Raw genomic sequence first — 23,344 nt, forward strand, 5'->3', positions numbered from 1 at the left:
TCTTACTTCATCTCCCTTTCCCTCCACTTCTTTGTTTCATTTTTTAAAACTAATCTAAATTATGTCAATGTGGTGGTGTAACTTCACACTCTGCCCTGAGGCATTGACACACACACACACAAACACACACACACACACAAACACACACACACTCAGAGTGGAGGAAGGAGTGTTGGGTCCTGTCGCTTCACACTGCATGGCTCACTGGCCCTGATTATCATATTATTCTCTCTATTACTATACACATAAACTAAACAAATATATAAAACTTGCTCATACAAGCATATAGAGTGTTGAATGAGCCCTTAAATCCCCAAAAGCATTTTTGCCTCATTTTTATTTTATTTTTTTTATTTATTTTAATAATAATAATAATAATACATTAGATTTTTATAGCGCTTTTAAAAGGTACTCAAAGTCGCTTAACATAACAGAATTTAGACACACATAAACACAAAATGCAGAAAAAACAAAAACTAAATAGAGATGAGACATTATGAGTTCAGGTCTTGTAAGCTATTCTGAAATGGTGGGATTTGAGTTGATTTCTGAAGGCTTTTGCAATTGTCCAGTCTGGAGGTTATGAAAGCATGAATTAGTGTTTCTAATATACAATATAACACTGTCTGATATTAATACAGTCGATTTCAGGTTTTCAGTGTATTTGAGGACATTTTCCAGACTTCACACAACTCCTGCTCCGTCATACATTAACAGAAAAGTAGTCACTACGAGTCTTCTTTTGTAGACTTTACAAAGTGTGTATCACATACAAACACAGTGGTCTCTAGAATGTGTGTGTGTGTGTGTGTGTGTGTGTGTGTGTGTGTGTGTGAGAGAGAGAGAGAGAGAGCTGTAAACCCACCAGAAAGGGTGGTCCCCAGAAAGCATGGCCTGCTCTTGCGTCCCCACAATATCATAAATACAAGTATGTGTGTGTGTGTGTGTGTGTGTGTGTGTGTGTGTGTAGCCAGCAGTGAAACAGAGAGGCTGGTTGGAGGTTAGTAGTTGATTCCTCCATTGATGCCTCAAAGCTTTCCACAGCGAGGTTGCTACGTGCAGGTGTGTGTTGAGTGGGAAAGATAAAAGGAAAGACAGAGAGAAAGAAAGAAAGGAAAAAATGGATATTGTGCTTCAAATGACAAAATGTCTAACACCTTTCACCGAGACTAACTCTCCTGTGGCTGACACAACACCAAAGGAAGTGAAGAGGGCTTTTCATACGACACTCACTCCCATGATGCTTTGAGCTGGCGAGATTGTTTGAAAATGTCCTCAGTCCAACTCCTTCACTTTAACTTGAAACAAAAAGCCATTTGACGAGATAATAATTAATGTCTGGCTAAAAATACCACTCTAACTGAGCTCAGAGGAGTTTTTTCACTTGTCTTCTGTATCCATTTGTCTGCATGCTTGGACTGTAATTGTTTACACCCATCTCCACAAGTGTCCCTGCCAAATGAATCCAACACAATGTGAGAAATGGAAGCTTCCCAAAACCATCAACACTCCTCCCAAGCAGATGGATGGTGTGTGCTGCCTGACTGCCTTCAGCTGCAGTTAACCTCATACATTTAGTCCCTTTGCTCCCCTCAGAGACCCACACAAAGTTTTCAATAGGCAGGGTGTCAAGTTGGATAAAAGCTGCTGTGTGAGTACAGAGAGCAGAACTGAAGGTGCTGTTGCAGTTCTAAAGATGGTTGACAAAGACATTTTTACATTCTGTCTCCTACCTTTTTGGCTCAGACACAACATAATTTCATTTTTTTAAAGCAAGATGCAACCATAGACTGTAAATAAATAATGGACGTAGTCACCATGACGTCACCCATTGGTTTGTGGCCCGTTGGAAGCATCGAGTTCAGCGTCACACTCGACGCCATCTTGTTTCCGATACGGGGAGCAGACCATATCTGGACTGTGGAGGAGGAGAGGGATCTGATCACTGACTACAGCCTCTCTACACCTCAACCTGACTGAGAGAAGCTGCTGCTAATTCATGTTAGCATTAACTGGGATGTTAGTTTTGGCTAGCAAAAAACAAAAGCTAAATGTATGTTACTGACCTCAGAAAACTGAGCAGCGACTCCTTGGAGTGTCTGTTAGTCCAACCAAACGCTGAACAAGACATTTTTACTGAACAAAACGTTCAAATAAACTGTCATTAAGTGAAAATACAGTGAAAGGGTCAAAGTTATGCGACCAAACCGATAAACGTCCTTTTTTATATCTATATAACGTTATATATAACTTTATTGATACGTTGCCGTGGATACCCATTGTTCTGCTTCTCTCCTCATGACGGCTCGCCTTGTTAGTGACCTGTCAATCAAAGGTAGCCACGCCCCAAATCATACGATTCTTTATCTTCTATTTTCTTCTAAATGGGGCCATTATTTACTTACATCAAATTCTCTTGAAGAAGATTTTTTACGAGTGCTTGAGACTATAGTATTGTGCCTAAAAAATTCCTGAGGTAATAAATGAAGTGAGAAGTTTTCAAATTTTGCATTAAAATGAATGGACAGATTTTTTTTGCAGCCAAACTTAGTGCCCCCTGCTGGAATTTTTGGTAGAATGCAGCTTAAGGCACTTCCTGGTTTGCCTCCCTGTTCAGACCTGGAGGTTGCCGCCTGGAGTGAACTCACTTTAGACAGGGAAACATTTAAGAGAGGAGGAATCAATCCAAATATTAAACAGTGGTAGCAAATTATTGTTCACATTTATAAATAATAGACTCTCTACTTCTCTAGATTAAGAATCATTTAGATTTTACCGAAGTTAACATGTTGAAAAAAACGATGTCCATGCCAAATTGTATTCATTTCACACCAGGGGCGTGTTCAGGGAGCGGCCCTGAAATTTGATTTGCCACCGCAGGTGCCAATCTACTATCCTCAACCATGATTGGCTGTCTGCCTGGTCAGAGGCGGGATGTTAGTTTGAAGCGACTGTTTGAGGAGTTAAATTAAAATTTGAATCAAAGGAATATGGGAAGCTGTTAGATGCTGCAATGTTAGTAATTAAAGTACTTGAACAAGATCTGAATAATAAGACAGAAATAATAACTGTATTTTTTAGTGATGGGCGAATGAAGCTTCATGAACCATTTTCTTTATTTTCTGAGCCCACTAGATGGCGCACTCTGTTCACCAAAGACCTGAAAGCACATTCAATTACCATTGCTTGAGCCTTTTTCTTTAAACCAAGTGCGCCATCTAGTGGGCTTAAAAATAAAGAAAATGGTTCATGAGGCTTCATTGGCACATCACTAGTATTTTTACGTGTGTATGTGTGTGAGTGTGTGTGCAGCCATACATACAACCTACATGCCACATATTTCAGTGCTCCACTTGAGCCAGCCTCATCAAAAAAAGTCTGTAAGATTGCCTGGATGTCAATCAACTGTGATTTTGTACATTATCTCTACTTTTCACAAGGTGATCCATCTCCACATTTATTGCATCACTCTCTCAAGAGATAAGAAATAGTTTCTTTAAAGTGAAAAAGATCCAGGAAACGGGTTGTTCAGGTGCATTTGACTTTCCAGCTTCAGTCACCTTTTGATTTTGCAACTTTGTGAGCAAAACTTTGAGTATATACACGTCTGCAGCTGCAGCCTGTGGTTCAGTCTTCTGCACCGATAGAACATTTGATTGAAGAAAAATGATGGAAGTGGATTTGGCTGTTCAGTCAACACTCTTTATAGGACTGCAGCTGTAACCAACATCTCCCAGGTGTGTGTGTGTGTGTGTGCCATCTAAACTTTGCTTCCTGTAAAAAACGGTGAGTCATCACCCTCTGAGTCCTCGACTTTAGATTCAATCGATACTGTGACCTTGTCCTTCTTTGTGCAGCTTTGTAATTGCGTCATTTATTCTCTTAACCAAATACTCAGTACTATCAATTCTACGGGGAAAGATCTTTTTACAAATCTCCTCAGAGAATGAGTGAATGTGAAACACTTCTATCTTATGTGTGTCATTTCTTTTCTCTTGTCTCTATACATCTTGATCCCTCTATCTCCATATTTATTTTTACTTCCTTCTGTATAGTGTTAACTCATTCAGCCTAATCAAACTAAAATTTTACTTAAAACTTAAAGTCTTTGGTGCTCACTGTGTCTTTTAACCCCTGTGTAGTCCTCCCGTCGACTATACACCATGGTCCTCGGGGGTCAAAAAGGACCCCATGACACAAGACTGTTTTTAGGACATTTAGAAAAAAAATTATTACCAACTTTTTTTTCACCTTTTAAGGCAACTCATGACCAAAAATTGGTCAATTTTAGTCAAATATACAAAATTAGGCCTCATTTCAAGAGATAAAAAGTAATAAAACCTGAATATTTTTTTCAATAGTTATAGTGAAATAATAATTTCTTGATGGGAATGCACAGAGTAGGTTATGTCAACTTTTAGGGAAACTTGTGTTTTGAAAACATTGTTTATTTTTGGATGACAGCAAAAAAAAAAAAATTAAAATAGAAAAAGAATCACACCCATGGTCCTCAGGGGTCAAAAAGGACCCCATGACATCAGACTGGTTTTAGGACACGTAGAAAAAATTAATACATGTAGAAAATTATTAACAACTTTTTTTATTCACCTTTTTAGACAACTCATGACCAGCACATTGATATATAATTTTTATAATTGTTTTTATTATTATTGGTCAATTTTAGTCAAATATACAAAATTAGACCTCATTTCAAGAGAAAAAGTAATAGTAATAAAACAATCAATATAGTTTCAATAGTTATAGTGTTTGGTGATAGTGTAGTTTGACCACAGGTATGATTTTTTTTAAACTTTTTTTTTGCTGTCATCTAAAAATGTACAATGTTTTCAAAACATAAGTTTCACTAAAAGTTGACATAACCTACTCTGTGTATTCCCATCAAGAATTTTTTTCCACTATAACGATTGAAAAAAATATTCAGGTTTTATTAACTTTTTTCTCTCGAAATGAGGCCTAATTTTGTATATTTGACTGAAACTGACCAATAATAATGAACATTTTTTTTTAATTATACATCAATGTGTTGGTCATGAGTTGCCTTAAAAGGTGAAAAAAAAAGTTGGTAGTATTTTTTTCTACATGTCCTAAAACCAGTCAAACGTCATGGGGTCCTTTTTGACCCAGAGGACCATGGATGCTATAAAAATTTATAAAACACGTAAAAATGCATGAAGAAAGTTGAAATGTATATTATCTGTAAAGGATGCAGAGGGGCACATATGCTGAAAAATCAAGCAATTCTATGAAAGTTAACCTATATTAATGGTATGATGAAAATGATTTGGGCTCAAAAAGGACCCAAGAACCACAGGAGGGTTAATATGGTTTTGTGTTCTTATTAAAGCAAACATAACTATCCTAATGAGAATGAGAAAAGACTTCTAGAATTGTTATATTTCTCCTTCCCCAAAAAGAAGAAAGAGAATATGACATGTTTGATGGGTTAGCAGGAGCAAACTGTGAATCTGACAATTTGGGTTCAAATTTGATACATATCTCGTCACAAGTCACCTCCTCTTGTCCTCCTGTCTGTTCTCCTGTCACTCCAAAGCACACAGGGTCATAGAAAGTGGAAGTGACAGTGCTGCAGTCTGATGGACAAAATAGTTCAATAGTTCAATAGTTTTGAGCCAAAATGATAAAAAATCAGCACACTCAACCTGACCTAAACCCAGTGTGGCAGATGCAGTCCAGACAGATCAGACAGTTTTAGAGATAAATGTCAGTAAAGTTGATGCAGAATGTGCTGATGACGCGGCTGTCTGCTGGACCGGGGATTCCACAAAAACAGCTTCCTGTGGCTGAAGTGAGAAAAACATATCGTCTTCACGGCACAGGCGGTCAGCTCTGCAGGCTGCATCAAGTCTTCACCCTGCAGTGATGTCCTCAAACATCTCTGCCCTTTCTGCACTCGGATGTGTCTTGACATCTGCACTTTTAACAGTCCTCTTGGCAATGTTTTTTAGTTTCACACAGATGGATAAAGATAACCCGCGAGATACTCCAGGAGGGGAAGCACAGCTGAGAGGGCCGCTCCACTCATCTGTAGGCGTGTGTGCACACGTGTGTGTGAGATGATTATAGATATTTGTGTGATATATTGCCCTTAAATAGCCTGATATCAAAAAGTAGAGGAAGGAAAGTAAAAGATAAGCTGCATTTGTATTATGCACTTTTTAGACCTCACGTACAATATTAATGTGGGAATGCGTACAGTACACCATTAAAACGTAACAAAAAGCGATAAAAAGTAAACACTTACCACCAAATAAAGGTAAACAACCGTTATTTTACAGAACATTTCTATAACAATACGATTACTACTTACTAGTGATGGCCAGATGAAGCTTCATGAACCATTAGTTGTATTTGTTGACCTCTCTAGATGGTGCTCTTGGTTTAAAGAAATGGCTGAAGGAATGGCAATTCAATGTACTTTCAACCCCTTTGTTGAACAGAGAGCGCCATCTAGTGGACTCAGAAAATAAAAATAATGTTCATGAAGCTTAATTTGGACATCACTACTACTTACGATGATGGCAAGTGTTTTTTTCTATTTCTATTTTTACCTTCTTTTTTTTGCATTAATTTAAAGTTTGTCAGACTGGAAAGAAAGTAAGAAAACAAGAAATTGCGTTAATTTTACATTCAACAATATGATGTGAAGTCCTCCACCTCTATAGAATCATCACAAGTGTAAACAACTCAAAAATGTCTCTTGTGCAAAATAACACAGTTGACACATCATTAAAGTTTTTTTAATGATAATGATGATAATGAAAAACAAAAAACAAGTTGAATATCTCTGATTACATTTATTTTTTAATTTGAATAACATGGAATTTTGTATACCACACTTCAAGTACCCTCAAGTGTCATGAAGGTCTCCACATGTTATACATATTGAACTATTTACATTCGTACAGCCTATCCTGTCCTCTCCCCTCTGCTCTGTGTAAACAGCCTGCTGTTCGGTCTGATTTTCAGTGAATATTTGTCACATGACCGTAGATCTCAGCAAAATCAATCATAGCTTCACAGTGTCACTAAGGAGCGCAGAAGTTAATGTTTTTGACAGGCTCTTGTTAATCCAAACGGCGTTTTAATTGTGTAGAATAAAGTGATTTTGACAGAAATGTCTTTCGTAACCTATGATCCATTCAAAGACCTGATCTGATTGTTCAAACCTCCACAATAATGCCTGTTATCTACACACTGCAAAAAAGCCAACTTGTGTTTTTTGGCCTAAAACAGTGATTTAACTTGGTAAAACTTGGAAATATAAATTATTGACATTTAGGGCAATAATGTAAGTTAGCACAACAAAGGAACCCAGTTGTCTGCTCAAAAACAAATTGGTGAGTTATTGTTACTTATATCTTTAAGTTGGGGTTCACAACAAGGGACAATAGTTCTGATAACTCTTATTTCTTTGTTGTGAAATTTGGTCATTAGAGAAAGCTAGCGGCTAACTGATGCTAGCGGCGCTGCTTGTTACAGCTACAAGAGTAGCCATTAGCGTATCAATGCTAACTCAAAATTGTGGTCACAACATTAGCTGACATTTCATAGCAGCATTACAATCGTGCCAGAGAAATTCAGAGTTAAGCAATGTCAAAAACAAAACTTAAAATATTTAGTTTAATTGTCCAACTTAAAATGTTATCGAAGTTTGTTGCCTTGAAATTTTAAGTTCACTCAACTTTTCTTTTTTTGCAGTGCAGTTTCTTTGTACAATATATGATTTTTGCGATCTCTTAAAGAAATATACATCTTAATCCTGATTAATGTTTGTTATGTTGTTGTCATACTAAAGACCTTCAGAGTCTGTTTGGAAGAGTTAAGGTTGTTTCAAGTTAAAGTTGATTTCCCTCAGCCCAACTCATCATCAAGTTTGGTTGTTATCCATTCGAAAATGTCTACAATTGCCAATAAAAGCTAAATTATTCTAGTATCCCTCTGAATGAAATACCAGCATAAGTGTGATTTTATGCAAGCAGCGACTTGCAGACAGACATACAGAAATATTTCAAAATTAAAGCCTTTGAAGGAGCCAGAATTCTAAAGAGTTGGCTTGGATATGAAACAGCTGGCTCATTTACACAGAGGATATACAATGAAGTATTCCTTCCTCATTTTTAATAAATCAAGCAAATGCTATTCAGCCAAATTTGGGTATCTATGAACAACTCCAGAGGAAATGTGGAGAAAATGAGGGATATGAATTCCTGATGTACCAGATGTTCCAGGGATGGTTTAATCATAAGTACATAAATGTCTGCACTGGGCCAAAATAGGTGAAGAAGAGATGGATAGCGTTGGAAGAATAATAATGAAAAAGAAGGAGTAAAGGAAGAATAACAGCATGAGAGAAGAAGGGCGACCGAGAGTGAAAAAATGAAGGCGGTAGAGAAAGTCTCAAGGGTTGAAAAAGCTGCCGTTGAAGCAGGAGAAGAAAGGAAGATGAGATGGGAGGCAGGATGAATGGTAATAGGTAACAGGATGAATGGAAAGTGACTCGGCTGCTGGCTGTGTGGAAGAAGAGAAGGAGGTGGAGAGATGGAGCGAGCTTGCTGGACAGAGGAGAGAGCCACGCAGCGAAGAAAACCAGAAAATAGAAAAGAAGAGAGATTTATCAGGTCAAGGGGAGAGCAGGAAGCAACAGGAACAATAGGAAATGAAGTAAAGAGTAATGAAAGCTAAATGGAGTGAATTGAGAAAAAGGCACAGAGGTGAGAGGAGGTGAAGGCAGAATCGTGAGCGTGTGTCACACCCGAGAATATGGTTTAATAGCTGAATCACAAGCCAGATTTTCTCTTTATCGATTCTGATTTGATTTGTAGCATTTTATGAGTATGATTATGGTATTTACTTGATTGTTACACGCTGCTCACACTCTGTCCCCTCTGCTGGTCCTTCCCCTGCCTCCCAGGCCAAACACAGGTCAACTCTACCTGCATACAAATCTGTTTGTCTGGGTTTTTTGCTCCAAGCTTACAGCAGGTGTTTGGAAAATCATACATGGCCACACAGAATGGCTGCAGGGTGATCATCCAGAAGAGCTCTGGCAGCTCTTAGAAATGGAAAAAGGAAACATGCATATAAGTGTTTGCACAAAGTGTTTGCACAAATAATTTTTCACTTGCATTTATAAGAATGACTGTCCAGTAGTGATGTGCCAATGAAGCCTCATGAACCATTTTCTGTATTTTCTAAGCCCACTAGTTGGAGCACTTGGTTTAAAGAAAAAGGCTCAAGCAATGGTAAATGAATGTGCTTTCAGGTCTTTGGTGAACAGAGAGCGCCATCTAGTGGGCTCAGAAAATAAAGAAAATGGTTCATGAAGCTTCATTCGCACATCACTACTTAATGTCATTATGGCTTAACATTCACGTTAAAAAGTGTAAGGAGGGATGTTTTCTCGCGTGGCTGCTTAGCTCAGGTCAAACCTTGGGCCGCAGGTTTGACTCCCCATTGTTCAGCGGAGAAACATATGCTTTGTTTTTTTGCATGTAATATCAACACCTGACAGTACAACACATACCTACAGATACAGGTGCATCTCAATAAATTAGAATATTATGGAAAAGTCCATTTCCAGCAGTTCAAGTCAAATAGCCCCAAGCAAGTATTGAGTCATATAGATGGACATACTTTTCAGAGGCCAACATTTCCATATTAAACATACTTTTTAAAATTGGTCTTTTGTAATATTACATTTTTTTGAGACAATGAATTTTAGGTCTTTATTAAATGTAAGCCATAATCATTAAAATAAGAAGAAATTAAATAAATTACGACGTGAAATGTTTTATTCCGTGTGTAATAGATCTATATAATGTGTTATTTCCACTTTTTGAATTTAATTTACTGACATAAATCAACTTTTCTATGATATTCTAATTAGTGATGTATGAATGAAGCTTCATGAACCATTATTTTTATTTTCTGAGCCCACTAGATGGCGCTCTCTGTTCAAAAACAGGCTGAAAGCACACTTAGTTACCATTGCTTGAGCCTTTTTCTTTTAACCAAGAGCGCCATCTAGTGGGCTCAGAAGAAAAAGAAAATGGTTCATTGGCACATCACTAATTTTAATTTATTGAGATGCACCTGTATACAACATGTACAGTGGACCTGGACCCAAGCACTGGGTTTAAAATGTAAGTGCTGTAAGGTGCTATATATTCACATATTGGGTGAAAAGTGTGAGTGTAGAGTACCGTAGAGTACAAAAGAGTCAAATTCAATCCATCTGAAAATCTGTTTCTCTGCTGAAGACTAGGCAGAAGGCAAAAAGCCACCAAACAAACAAGAAGTGAAATTGCTTGTAAATTGTAAATGGGCTGCATTTATAAAAGGCTTTTCTAGTCTTAGCAATCACTCAAAGCACTTTACAACACAAGCCAGTATTCACCCATCCACACACACATTCATACAGTGTTGGCAGAGGTGCCTGTGCATGGTGTCTGCTATTAAAGATCTCTGCGTATTAATGCAGAATCTGTAAACATTGGGACGATATTTGTTTTACATTTGTAGTTTAAGCTTTAGACCAATCACGTTTCATCGCAGGTAAAGCACAGCACAAGCACAAGATTTCGCTTTTTATTACCTTAGCTAACATTAGCCGTGTTTCCTTTAGGGGGTAAAGTGGTCACCGGGAAAGTCTCAAGCCACACCCTCTCAAATGTCCGCTCACTCTGCGTGTTTCCAATACAAAAAGGCCCCCAGAGGGATTTACGAGACTGAAAGGTGACGTATGTTTTTCCATCGTCGCAACGGATTAAACACGGGATACACAACTTTGGCCGCCGTCGCTAACTGTGCACAACGTCAGCAGCTGATCATAAACAAAGCAGCATGGCTAATTATGCACAGTGTCTCCTGAATTAAGTGAGTGTCCGGTGCTTGTTGAAAAACAAACAGAGATCGCTCAGTGAACACCTCCTGCACCAGCAGCACACACACACACTGTACTGCTACAGAGCTAACTGTTAGCCTATTAGCCATTTGCAGAGTGTACGCTAAGGGGTTAACATCCCCTCTGGCTCCTGCTGCAGCTGAGAGAGACTGCTGCAGGAGGACTGTGCCGCTTAGACTCATTCAAGTCGGCCCCCGGCCCCCGCGGCTCGTTAAGAAGAGTAAGAACGATTCTCCAAAAATCACCAATAACACCAGAAAAAGTCACTGGATTTGTCGCAGTCGCTTTTTTGAGAAATATTTGCTATGGGGGTCTGAAAAGTCACTAAATATAGCAACAAAGTAGCTAGGTTGGCAACACTGCTTCGCTGGCTTTTACACTAGTACTACGTCACATCCCGCTTAGTGTTCTATCCAATCAGCAACCAGGCTTTTTTCAGGGGCTCAAGACCCTGAAAGACCCTGCTCTTCAACAGGGACGAAAAAAGTCCCGACCAAAGTCCGCTCCAGACGGCTCATATTCACATTAGGGGCATTTCGGCAAGTGAGACCCGCCTCATTCCGGGTATTGGGCTTTAGTGGAAACACCGTTATAGCTACATTTGTGAAACAATAGCCAGAATGTAAAAGCAACCAGCACACATATGAGAAAGTCTTGGCCCAGATAACCATTTTCAGAACCATTTCCTGATATCCACTGGCTACACCATACTGCAGCTCTAGAAATATCAGCCAGCAGAGACTTAACCGCTGTCAGACAGATGGCTTCCAAGATTGCAGGAGCGATAAACATTCACATTCACACTGATGGCACAGCCACTGGGGCAATTCGGGGTTCAGTATCTCACCCAGGGACACTTTGACAAGTAGACTGCAGGGGCCAGAGATCTAACCACTGACCTGATTAGTGGATGAGTGCTCTGCCTCCCGAGCCACAGCTGTTTGTACCTCTAAACCTGGCAAAGAATCACCAGCATGAAATGTCTGGGGGTCACAAATATCAGACAGTCATTGAATTCAAAGGACTTGTACCCAAATATCACAATCAGCTGCTTTCTTTTGAAATGTATTGCCTATTCCAATTCCTTTTGGTCCGTTTCAGGGTTGCACCTCTATGGAATCAGCACAATCAATCAGTGTGAACAACTCAAAAATGTATTTTGTGCAGAATAACAAAGTATACTGACATTAACCATTAATAAAAAAAAGAAAAAGAAAAACTGAAGTTGAATTTCTCTGATAAATTTTGTTTGTTTTTTTCTTGGAATTGGAATAAAATGTAATTTATATGTACAACACTTTCCACTTATTGGAACAAAAAATGGGTCTCAACATGCTATATATATTGAACTATTTGCATTTTACAGCCTCTCCTGTCCTCTCCTCTCTGATCTGTGTAAACAGCCTGCAGTTCGGTCTGATTTTCAGTGACATTTGCACATCACTACCTATCACACAATGGGGCACACACACACAGACGCCTCTTGCTTTATAAATATAAGTGTTGGACTACAGAAATGTAAAGCCTATAGTGGTGTATAAGAATTGATTTGCATTATATTGTGAGGTATTTTATAGTGATGTGCCAATGAAGCCTCATGAACCATTTTCTGTATTTTCTAAGCCCACTAGATGGCGCACTTGGTTTAAAGAAAAAGGCTCAAGCAATGGTAATTGAATGTGCTTTCAGGTCTTTGGTGAACAGAGTGCGCCATCTAGTGGGCTCAGAAAATAAAAAAAAAAGGTTCATGAAGCTTCATTCACCCATCACTAGTATTTTATAGTGATACAGCAATAATAATAAGCTACCGTAATTGTAATGCATGCCCTCCACTCCAGTTATTCTCCTGTTTATGGTTGTGTGAGTACAGTACACAGTGAAAGTCATTCAAAACTCACTTTTGGGTTTGTCACTTTTGTTCAAAGCTTGAGGTTTTTTGTTTTTTTGCCCTTGGTTTCAGCACAGTGATTCTATTAAGCAGAGACATAAGGCAGGCTGTGCGAATGCGTCTGTATACTGATTCATTCCTGCTCTCATCCTGGGCGAGTGCAGTGCAGACCATGGAATACATTACTGCAAGTAAAGCTACTTAGAACTGCTCCATAATACCCAAGATTTCATTCCTGGCGTGTAATGTGTTGGGTGCGAGGAAGATGATGGAGGAGAACGATATGTGTGTTTGTATATAATGTGTGTTTGGAATACTTTTGAGTCTGAGCCACTGTTCCAGACAAATAGAGGATACAGCTAGAATCATGGCTGCCTAGTGTGTGTTCATACAGTATGTGTGTGTATGTTTCTGCATAAGTGCATTATTTTGCATTTGCACATTGCAAAAAAGGGGTGTGAAATATAGCGTTGGCTGTGTAAGGTATTTAATCACTATTTAGGTAAATATAAGTATTGGATTCAACTTGATATTGGCCAATACATAATATTGAAGACTTTAAATAAAGTTAAGCACTGCAAAAAAGGGGTTAAGTGTCTAAAAAAAGATAATAACACTAAATCTGAGGGAAATTATCTTGCTGCATAGACAGATAACTTCACGTTGTGCATGTTTAATGCTTAAAATAAGAAATTAACTCTAAAAACAAGATAAATTAAAGCTGCAAGCAGCGATGAACTGGCCCGAGCAGAGGGCACTGCAAATTATTTGTTTCTTACCAAGATAAAAATTAAACTTTAAATTTACAAGTGTTAGATAATTCAACTTGTTTTAAGAGTTAATTTCTTATTTTAAGCATTCAACATGCTTATTTCTAGATTTAATAATCTTAATTTAAGAAATATTGTCAAGTGAAATTATCTGTCCATGCAGCAAGATCATTTCTCTCAGATTTAGTGTGTTTGTGTTTTTAGACACACCTTTTTTGCAGTGCTTAACTTTATTTAAAGTCTTCAATATTATGTATTGGCCAATATCTTAATATATTTTATTAAAAATGATTTATTTGAAATAAAATACATTTTATTTTATTATTTTAGGTGAAATAATTTTATATTTGTTTTTGTTTCTTTATTTTTAATCAATGATTCTTTTTGTATTATTTTATTAAAATTATTTCTTTAAAATAAAATACATTTTATTTTATTATTTTAAGTGATTATTATTATTATTTTAAGTATTTTAATATTTTTTATTTATGCAGCAAGATAATTTCCCTCAGATTTAGTATTTTTATCTTGTTTTTAGACACCCCTTTTTTGCAGTGCTTAACTTTATTTAAAGTCTTCAATATTATGTATTGGCCAATATCAAGTTCAATCCAATACTTATATTTACCTAAATAGTGATTAAATACCTTACACAGCCAAGGCTATATTTCACACCCCTTTTTTTGCAGTGTGCTAATGCAATAATACACTTATATAATACACACTTATAATCTTTTTTGCAGTGTATGTTGCTACATCAGTGCATTATTTTGCATTTGCATATCCAGAACCACTGTGTATATGTGTATGTGTGTGTGTGGGGGGAAACATGCTGCCTGGGAGGGTAACCTTAAGAGGGTCAGTGCCTTCAGAACACTTCTTGTCATCTTCAGAGGACACTGGGTCCATCGCTGTAATTGCAAAATGCTGTTGTTATATCCGCTGAGTAAGCGCAGCACTCATGTCATGGAAGTCGATGTATATTTCATGGAGCTGCTATATGCACTCAGGCTGTGTGTGTGTGCTTTATGTACACATTCTAATGATGATATACACTACCGGTCAAAAGTTTTAGAACACCCCAATTTTTCCATTTTTTTATTGAAATTCAAGCAGTTCAAGTCAAATGAACAGCTTGAAAGGGTACAAAGGTAAGTGTTGAACTGCCAGAGGTAAATAAAAAAGGTAAGCTTAACCAAAACTGAAAAATAATGTACATTTCAGAATTATACAAGTAGGCCTTTTTCAGGGAACAAGAAATGGGTTAACAACTTAATTCTATGGAGTCTTGGGCTATTTTGTCCATTTTTGAATTATTTTCATGTCTTTGTAAGTCATTTTGTGTCTTTTTTTAGTCATTTTGTGTCTTTTGGTGTCTTTTTTTTGTCTTTTTGTGTCTTTTTTTTGTCATTTTGTGTCTTTTTTTAGTCCTTTAGTCCAACATAAAATGTGATTTTGAATCTTTTTTTTACTTTCAAAACACTATCATGCTCAATAAAGAATTTTAAATGCTGCAAATGTGCATTCATTTCAGAGTACACTGAGACATTAAACTGCATAATTTTCAATTAAATTCTGGAAAAGTTGGTGTGTTCTAAAACTTTTGACCAGTAGTGTAGGTAAAATGTTTCCTTTTTCTTTGGCCTTCGTCCCTTGCTGTCCCTGCAGTATCTGATTGGCTGTCTGTCCCCGTCTCTCTACCCAGGTGCTGTCTCTGGGTGCAGATGTGCTGCCAGAGTACAAGCTCCAGGCTCCTCGCATCCACAAGTGGACAGTGTTGCATTACAGCCCCTTCAAGGCGGTGTGGGATTGGCTCATCCTGCTGCTGGTCATCTACACCGCCATCCTGACCCCCTACTCAGCCGCCTTCCTCCTAAACGACCAGGTGGAGTTTCATAGACTCGTCAATCAGACTGCTGTGACGGCAAGCACATTTACTATTTGCAAGTTATTGTCCTATACCCTCGAGTCAAGTCTCCAGATCGTATTCAACCTGGAATACACAGATGGTTCATGTTGTGTTCGTAATATTAACATTCTTGTTCCTCAGCAAATGGAAGAAACGGGCTTTTTAGATAAATAACATTTTTATTTTTTTTAAATAAAATACATTTTATTTTATTATTTTAAGTGATTTTTTTTTTAAATCAATGATTATTTTTTTATTATTTTAAGTGAAATGATTTATTTTAAATAAAATAGATTTTATTTTATTATTTTAAGTGAAATTATTTTATATTTGTTTTTGTTTCTTAATTTTTAGTCAATGATTCTTTTTGTATTATTTTATTAAAATGATTTCTTTTAAATAAAATACTTTTTATTTTATTATTTTAAGTGAAATTATTTTATATTTGTTTTTGTTTCTTTATTTTTAATCGATGATTCTTTTTGTATTATTTTATTAAAATGATTTCTTTTAAATAAAATACATTTTATTTTATTATTTTAAGTGATTATTATTATTATTTTTATTATTTTATTTTTTTGAATCAATTATGCTTTTTGTGTTATTTTATTTAAAATAATTTATTTTAAATAAAATAAATATTGATATAAAGTATTATACACAAATGATTTTCATGTCCCTGAAAATGTAGTTTAAGCAGACATACATAGATAGAGTCTTAAAGGACAAAGTATGTCTTTTATAAAATATAAAGTCTATTATAGCTTTTGTTTACTCCTGATTTGTGTGTTGGAGCCCCGCAGCTTGGATCCTGCTGAAATCCCTGTTTTTGTGTCATTTTTTTGTCTACAAGTGTATGCAAATGATCTTGAAAATCCTAATGCTAATCGCTTTGAAGGAGGTAATCACACAGCGCGCTGCTATTTTTAGAGCATTAGCTTATAATGCTCTTCTCCTGTCTTTTTTACTCTCCTGTCTCCTTTATTATATTCTACCTTCCCTCGTCTCCTCTCCTCTTCTTCTATCCTCTCCTCTTCTCTCTCCTCTCATATACCCTCATCTCCTCTACCCTCGTCTCCTCTACCCTCGTCTCCTCTACCCTCATCTCCTCTACCCTCCTCTCCTCTCCTCTCCTCTCCTCTCCTCTCCTCTCCTCTCCTCTCCTCTCCTCTCCTCTCCTCTCCTATCCTCTCTCCTCTCTCCTCTCCTCTTCTTTCAGGAAGAGGCGTCCATGCAGAGTTGTATATACTCTTGTTCTCCTCTAAATGTGGTGGATCTCATAGTGGATATCATGTTCATCATTGACATCCTCATCAACTTCAGGTCTGTCTCTAAACATATAAGTACACAGTATAAGAATAACAGCAGAATCAGTCATACACTGCAAAAAATTGTGTCTAAAAACAAGATAAAAACACTAAATCTGAGGGAAATGATCTTGCTGCATGGACAGATAATTTCACTTGACAATAATTCATAAATTAAGATTGTTAAATCTAAAAATAAGCATGTTGAACACTTAAAATAAGAAGTTAACTCTTAGAACAAGATAAATTAAAGCTGCAAGCAGCGATGAACTGGCCCGAGCAGAGTGACCTGCAAATTATTTGTTTCTTACCAAGATAAAAATTAAACTTTAGATTAACCCTCAATAGGGCACTCATTGAAATACTTGCAAATTCCAAATTTCAACCCTATAGAGAATATTGGAGGATATTACATACAGCCAGAATGTGTAAAAAAAAACATACGAAAATAATATTTTGAAAAAAGAGTTTACGAGATTAAATTGGCAAATCTAGGAGAAAAAATGAGTAGATTTATAAGATTTAAAGTGGTGAATCTGGGAGAAAAAAGTTGCTTTTTTCCCATTTTTTTCTCGTAAATCTGCAACTTTTTGGGCAATTTTTTTTCTTGTAGATTTGCCACTTTAATCTAGTAAATTTGTAACTTTGTTCTCTAAATATTACCTGAAGTTACCAAATATAGTTCTTTGCCTGATAAAGGGTTAAGAAGTGTTACATAATTTATCTTGTTTTAAGAGTTAATTTCTTAGTTTAAATGCTCAACATGCTTATTTCTAGATTTAACTACTTAATTTATTTAATAAATATATAAATTTAATAAATCTTGTCAAATGAAATTATCCGTCCATGCAGCAAGATAATTTCCCTCAGATTTAGTGTTTTTATCTTGTTTTTAGACACACCTTTTTTTGCAGTGTAGTAAATACAAATGCTGCAGGTCCAATTAATTCTATGTCCTCATTAAAACTGTTGTAAAAGAAGAAGCATTGGTGAGAATAGTAATGGTTATTGAAGTAAATGTAACAAAGTTCACAATTAGTCTCGTCTTGACCTCTCAAAAGTATCATAACACCTCTAATGTGAGTAATTTTAACCAAATGTGCACCAAGGTTTTTGTTCAATTTTTGTTTTCAAATTAAGTTATTTTTAAATAGTTTTAGAGTGTGTTTGCTAGTTTTAATGAGATTTTATTTTTTGGAGAATGCTTAGTTTTAGTTTTTATTAGTTTTAGTTTTTTGTAATGGGGTATTTGTTGGGTGCGAGACTCAAAAAGATCACAATAAATGTTCCTTTATTTCCTTTGCCTTATCCATCTCAGCTCCAATAAGGTTATTGAGTCATAAAATCAGATAGATTAAATAGATTTTATATCAACCAAAAAGGTTTACATATGAAAAATTTGAAAAAGACGAAAAAAAAGGACATTTTCACTGTAATTTTAGTTAGTTTTAGTTAATTTTGTAACCGTAAAATACAGTTTCTTTTTAGTTATCGTTATTTTATCGTTTTTATTTCAACATGATCTCACAGAAATCCATGAAATAGCCACGGAATCGCTCAAATTTCCGTGAAACTGACACGGATTTCGCTACAATGCAAGTTAATGACATAGTCATATCCCGTGGCTATTCCAACACACAAAGTGATTATGTACATTCACTGAGTGAATATTTAGAAAATAAAACATATATTTCTCGCTAGAAATGTGATCAAAATCCATTTTTATGCAGAAACTAAGTCAAAATATTGATTTTTCACTAAAAATGAGAGAACTGTCCGCCATGTTTTTTGTTCTGACCGCTGGGACCTTGAAAGTCACGTGACTTGGAACAAACCAATAGCCACGGGATATGACTGTCATTAACTTGCATTGTAACGAAATCCGTGTCAGTTTCACGGAAATTTGAGCGATTCCGTGGCTATTCAACGGATTTTGAGTTAAGCGAAATCCTTGGCTATTTCACGGATTTCTGTGAGACCAGGTTGTTTTATTTTCATTTCAGTGAACGGAAATGTGTTTTCAATTCTAGTTTTCGTCAATTTTTTTGTTAATTAAAATAACCTTGATGTGCACTCTTCCTCTCAGGACCACATATGTGAACGCTAATGATGAGGTGGTGAGCCACCCGGTGCGTATCGCCGTCCACTATTTCAAAGGCTGGTTCCTCATCGACATGGTGGCCGCTATCCCCTTTGACCTGCTCATCTACCGCAACGGAGAGGAGGTATGTCATGGCGGCTGTCTGTTTATACACCACAGAGAAGGTGTGAGGGAGGACAAGACAAGTGGTAGGCAGACGGAGGGATAAAGAGAACAACAGAGAACTGTCGTTGCATTGACGTGGTGTTTCTGCCAGGCTCTTTATCTAATGGAGTGAAGAGGAGACGAGAAAGAGAAAGGTACAGAGAGGGAGGAGGAGGAGGAGGAGGAGGAGGAGGAAGATGGGGAATAAGAGGAAGATAGAGAGAGGCAGAGGTGGTCTACTTTTTGTATCATAATTTAATTGTCTCCATGGGGAACTTGATTTGCAGTCAGCTGTGATGGAGCATCAAAATAAAACGTGTCTGAGTTACATCATACCAAGTAAAATCTGACTTTTGATATTTGATTAATGATCAAATTAATATTTAATATATTTAAAATTTTAAATATTAATTGATAAAAATAAGCAGCAGTGTGAGCAGACAGATTCACTGCTGAGCCAAATAGAGTTTTCAGCTTAGTGGTGAGGATTAGCCTGGATGTACCCATGTTGCCTTGCGCATTTGATTTTGTTTCGGCGACATGGTGTCCATGGCTGATTCTTAGCCCTGCTTTTAGTATCCAATCACAGAAAGGGGAGGGACAGCAAGATCTAGCTGTAGACAGTGTTGTGGATAGTTATCCAAAAAGGATGTTTTAGCCTTGCTGAGAAACAGGATTTGGCAAAAGCCTAATCTACCAGCTAGCCCCGTTAGCTTAGCCACTAACAAGGTTCAGCGAGACCCCGGTCCCTGTGGTTGTGGACTCTTGGTTGACTGTCACTGCTAACCTCTCTGATATGCTCGTTGTTTTTTTTGGAAAAATATATGTCTGAAGAGTGTGCATATGTGGAGTGTCCTTCTTCCTTCATATATATCTTGCACATACGGCAACAATCGTTCGGCGCCATTGTGTAAACATCAGTCGTCTTCTGTTGCTCTACATACGTCATCTGGTATAATTGATACACTGTGAAAAAAATTGTGTTGCTTTTACAGAAAAAAATGGCAGCTGTGGTTACCAGAATAATTCTGCAAAAAATACAGTACAAATGTAAAAAAAATGTAAATAACTTTACTGGTATTCAATGCACAATAAGCAAAATCTGCATGTAAATTTTGCATAGTATAAAAGCTGCATCATCCTGTTAAATTAGCAATAAAGGACATAATAATCTACAACTTTAAAATGTATGTATATATATATATATATATATATATATATATATATATATATTTATTTATTTATTTATTTTATTTTTTTTAATTACTACAGTTTTTATTAAGTTGTTCTGTAAAGATGTTGACATATGTATTGTATTTTTTATGGAAATACTCTGATAACCACAGCTGCCAGTTTTTTTCTGTAAAAACAACGGGACATTTTTACAGTGTACGATTGGCTAAGAGCTACGTACAGACGCTTATGATAGACATTCGTAGCACCCAATAAACGGCTCTGGATGATCGCAAACCACGCCTCCTCTACGGAAAAACGAATAGGTGGTCCAGACTATATCTCATTTGTGATTAGTCTGGGTTAGGTGAGGATGACAAATGAATGTAAAGTGTGGAGGTTGCATGTTTTGTGCAAACATAAATGCTCCTCAACACATTGGGGTTTCCATGTCTGTTGGTTCAGAATGGACAGTGCTGCTGTGTGTGTGTGTGTGTGTGTGTGTGCAGTTAGAAGTAGGCCGAGCTGAAGACGAGACAGGCATCATGCATTCCAGTGCTTATTTTCAGGCCCACTTTACTTACCTCTAGTAGCCTATAGCGATCCACAGAAAGAGGCAAAATGATAGTAAAGTGAATGAGAGAGAGAGAGAGAGAGAGAGAGAGAGAGAGAGAGAGAGCAGCTGTTTGCAGCGGTCAGCTGTTTCTACGTGTCTCCTGCTGTTGAATTTAACAGAGAATCATTCATAAATGCAAACAAAGCACTCTACTGGTGCTTGCTTTGTTCCTGAGGGTGTTCTAATTGAAAAAAAAATTACATTTTACTTAATTGCGCATTCAGCACTCCAATATAACCTGAATGGAATGTTCGGCTGTTTTATAACCACATTTTCCCCCATTGCAAGTATTCTGCTGTGAGTCGTAAATCAGGTTCCACTTTTCAGTTTCACTTGTTAGAACTGTCAATCAAAGGTAGCCACGCCCCAAATCATATGATTCTTTATACTCTATTTTCTCCTAAATGGGGCTGTTATTTGAACGATTAACATGGAATTGTCTTGAAGAAGATTTTTCACTAGCGATTGAGACCATAGTGTTGTCCTGAAAAAAAATTCTGAGGTAATAAATCAAGTGAGAAGTTTTCTCATTTTGCATTGAAATGAATGGGCAGAAATGTAATAAGCCAAACTTAGCGCCCCCTGCAGGAATTTTCAGTAGAATGCAGCTGAAGGCACTTCCTGGTTTGCCTCCTTGCTCAGACCAGGAGGTTGCCGCCTGGAAGTGGACACACTATTCACAGTATAGTTCAGACTCTGAGTACTGAGATTCAATGGTAAGACGAATAAAAGAAAAGTGAAGTGATGGAGGTGTTGGTTGGAGAATTAAAGAAAGTGGGAGGTGGGTGTCTGGAGGAAGAGGTGGGAGTAAGAGAAGAAGAAGTGAGTTACTGTAGGCTGTAGGAGCCATCTGAGGATACTTCCCACCTGAAAACCACCGAGGCTCCACACAGCAGCTCAGCTCTGGCTAATTCCATTGATAAAGCACTTCAAATGCGTCTATAAGTAATGGGAAGCGTGTAAGTAATAAAAAGAATTGTTATTTATAGTGATTAAGCCACCCACCGAGCCAAAAAGAATGAATGTGGAAACCCCCCAACATTGAAATACTGCCCGGTGGAAGCTTTGCCAAGCTTCACTTCATAGAGGCTGTGCAGAAGGGGCCACGGAGCCAAGAAAGTGGAGAGTTTCCTCACCAGACAACTATTATTTACTGTGAGGACACAAACACACACGCACAGAGCCGGGCTAGGCTCTCTGCCAGCGCAGTAATCGTCCTGTTATTTATTTGTTGTATGGACACGGAGGGGGCCAGCTGAATACAAGTAGAAAAGAGAGGGAGTAGACAGCCCACAGTAATAAAAGGAGTCAGGATTTAGCACCTCCACAGCAGTGAATCACATCGGGACAAGGCCATAGCTGCATACATGACTATACATATATATATATATATATATATATACATACATATATATACATTGTAAACTATAAACAATCGTCTTGTAAATTAACAGTAAAATACTGGCAGCAGGGTTGCCAGCATTCTACTGTTAATTGTACAGTTCCTCTACTGTTATTTACTTTACAGTATGTCACTGTGATAAAACCACATACTGAATTACAGAACAATCCTGCATTCCATTGATTTTTACAGTAGACTAAAACACAGTATAGTGCTGAAGCTAGTTGCAATATTGTTGCAGTATACAATGCAGTCATTTTTTGTAAATAGAGCATATTACTGTCTGAAAGCCAATCACTATGAATTAAGCGCAACATACAAAGTGATGATGTACATTCACTGAGTGAATATTTAGAAAATAAAACATATTTCTTGCTCGAAATGTAATCAAAATCCAATTTTTCAGTCAAAATATTGATTCTTTCACTAAAAATGAGAGAACTGTCCGCCATGTTTTTTGTTCTGACTGCCGGGACCTTGAAAGTCACGTGACTTGGACACAAACCAATAGGAAAAAATATCCATGGAATAGCCACGGGATATGACTGTCATGAACTTGCATTGTAGCGAAATCCGTGTCAGTTTCACGGAAATTTGAGTGATTCCGTGGCTATTCCACGGATTTTGAGTTAAGCGAATCCGTGGCTATTTCACGGATTCCTGTGAGACCAGGTTCTTATCTTAATATACCATATACTGAATGAGTTAGTTAAGTAAAATACAGCCATTAAAAGAAGAGACTTAGAAAATATCATATATATATATATATATATATATATATATATATACACACACTACCGGTCAAAAGTTTTAGAACACCCCAATTTTTCCAATTTTTTATTGAAATTCAAGCAGTTCAAATGCTGGTGGTGATAATGTACATTTCAGAATTATACAAGTAGGCCTTTTTCAGGGAACAAGAAATGGGTTAACAACTTAACTCTATGGAGTCTTGGGCTATTTTGTCCATTTTTTAATTCTTTTCATGTCTTTGTAAGTCATTTTGTGTCTTTTTTGGTCATTTTGTGTCTTTTTTTAGTCATTTTGTGTCTTTTGGTGTCTTTTTTTGTCATTTTGTGTCTTTTTTTA

General features: G+C 37.0%; 1 protein-coding gene across 1 annotated transcript in view; it reads left to right on the plus strand.

Moving 5' to 3' along the window:
• The window catches only part of kcnh2b (potassium voltage-gated channel, subfamily H (eag-related), member 2b), a 386,002-nt gene that overhangs the window by 334,970 nt on the left and 27,688 nt on the right, over window positions 1–23,344 (plus strand). The window contains exons 7-9 of the mRNA XM_059326769.1: window positions 15,309–15,488; window positions 16,732–16,835; window positions 18,906–19,044. Of these exons, the coding sequence (XP_059182752.1) occupies window positions 15,309–15,488; window positions 16,732–16,835; window positions 18,906–19,044 (423 nt within the window). The remainder of the gene's footprint in view (window positions 1–15,308; window positions 15,489–16,731; window positions 16,836–18,905; window positions 19,045–23,344) is intronic.

This window comes from Centropristis striata, chromosome 23, assembly GCF_030273125.1.
Source record: "Centropristis striata isolate RG_2023a ecotype Rhode Island chromosome 23, C.striata_1.0, whole genome shotgun sequence".
Taxonomy (NCBI): domain Eukaryota; kingdom Metazoa; phylum Chordata; class Actinopteri; order Perciformes; family Serranidae; genus Centropristis; species Centropristis striata.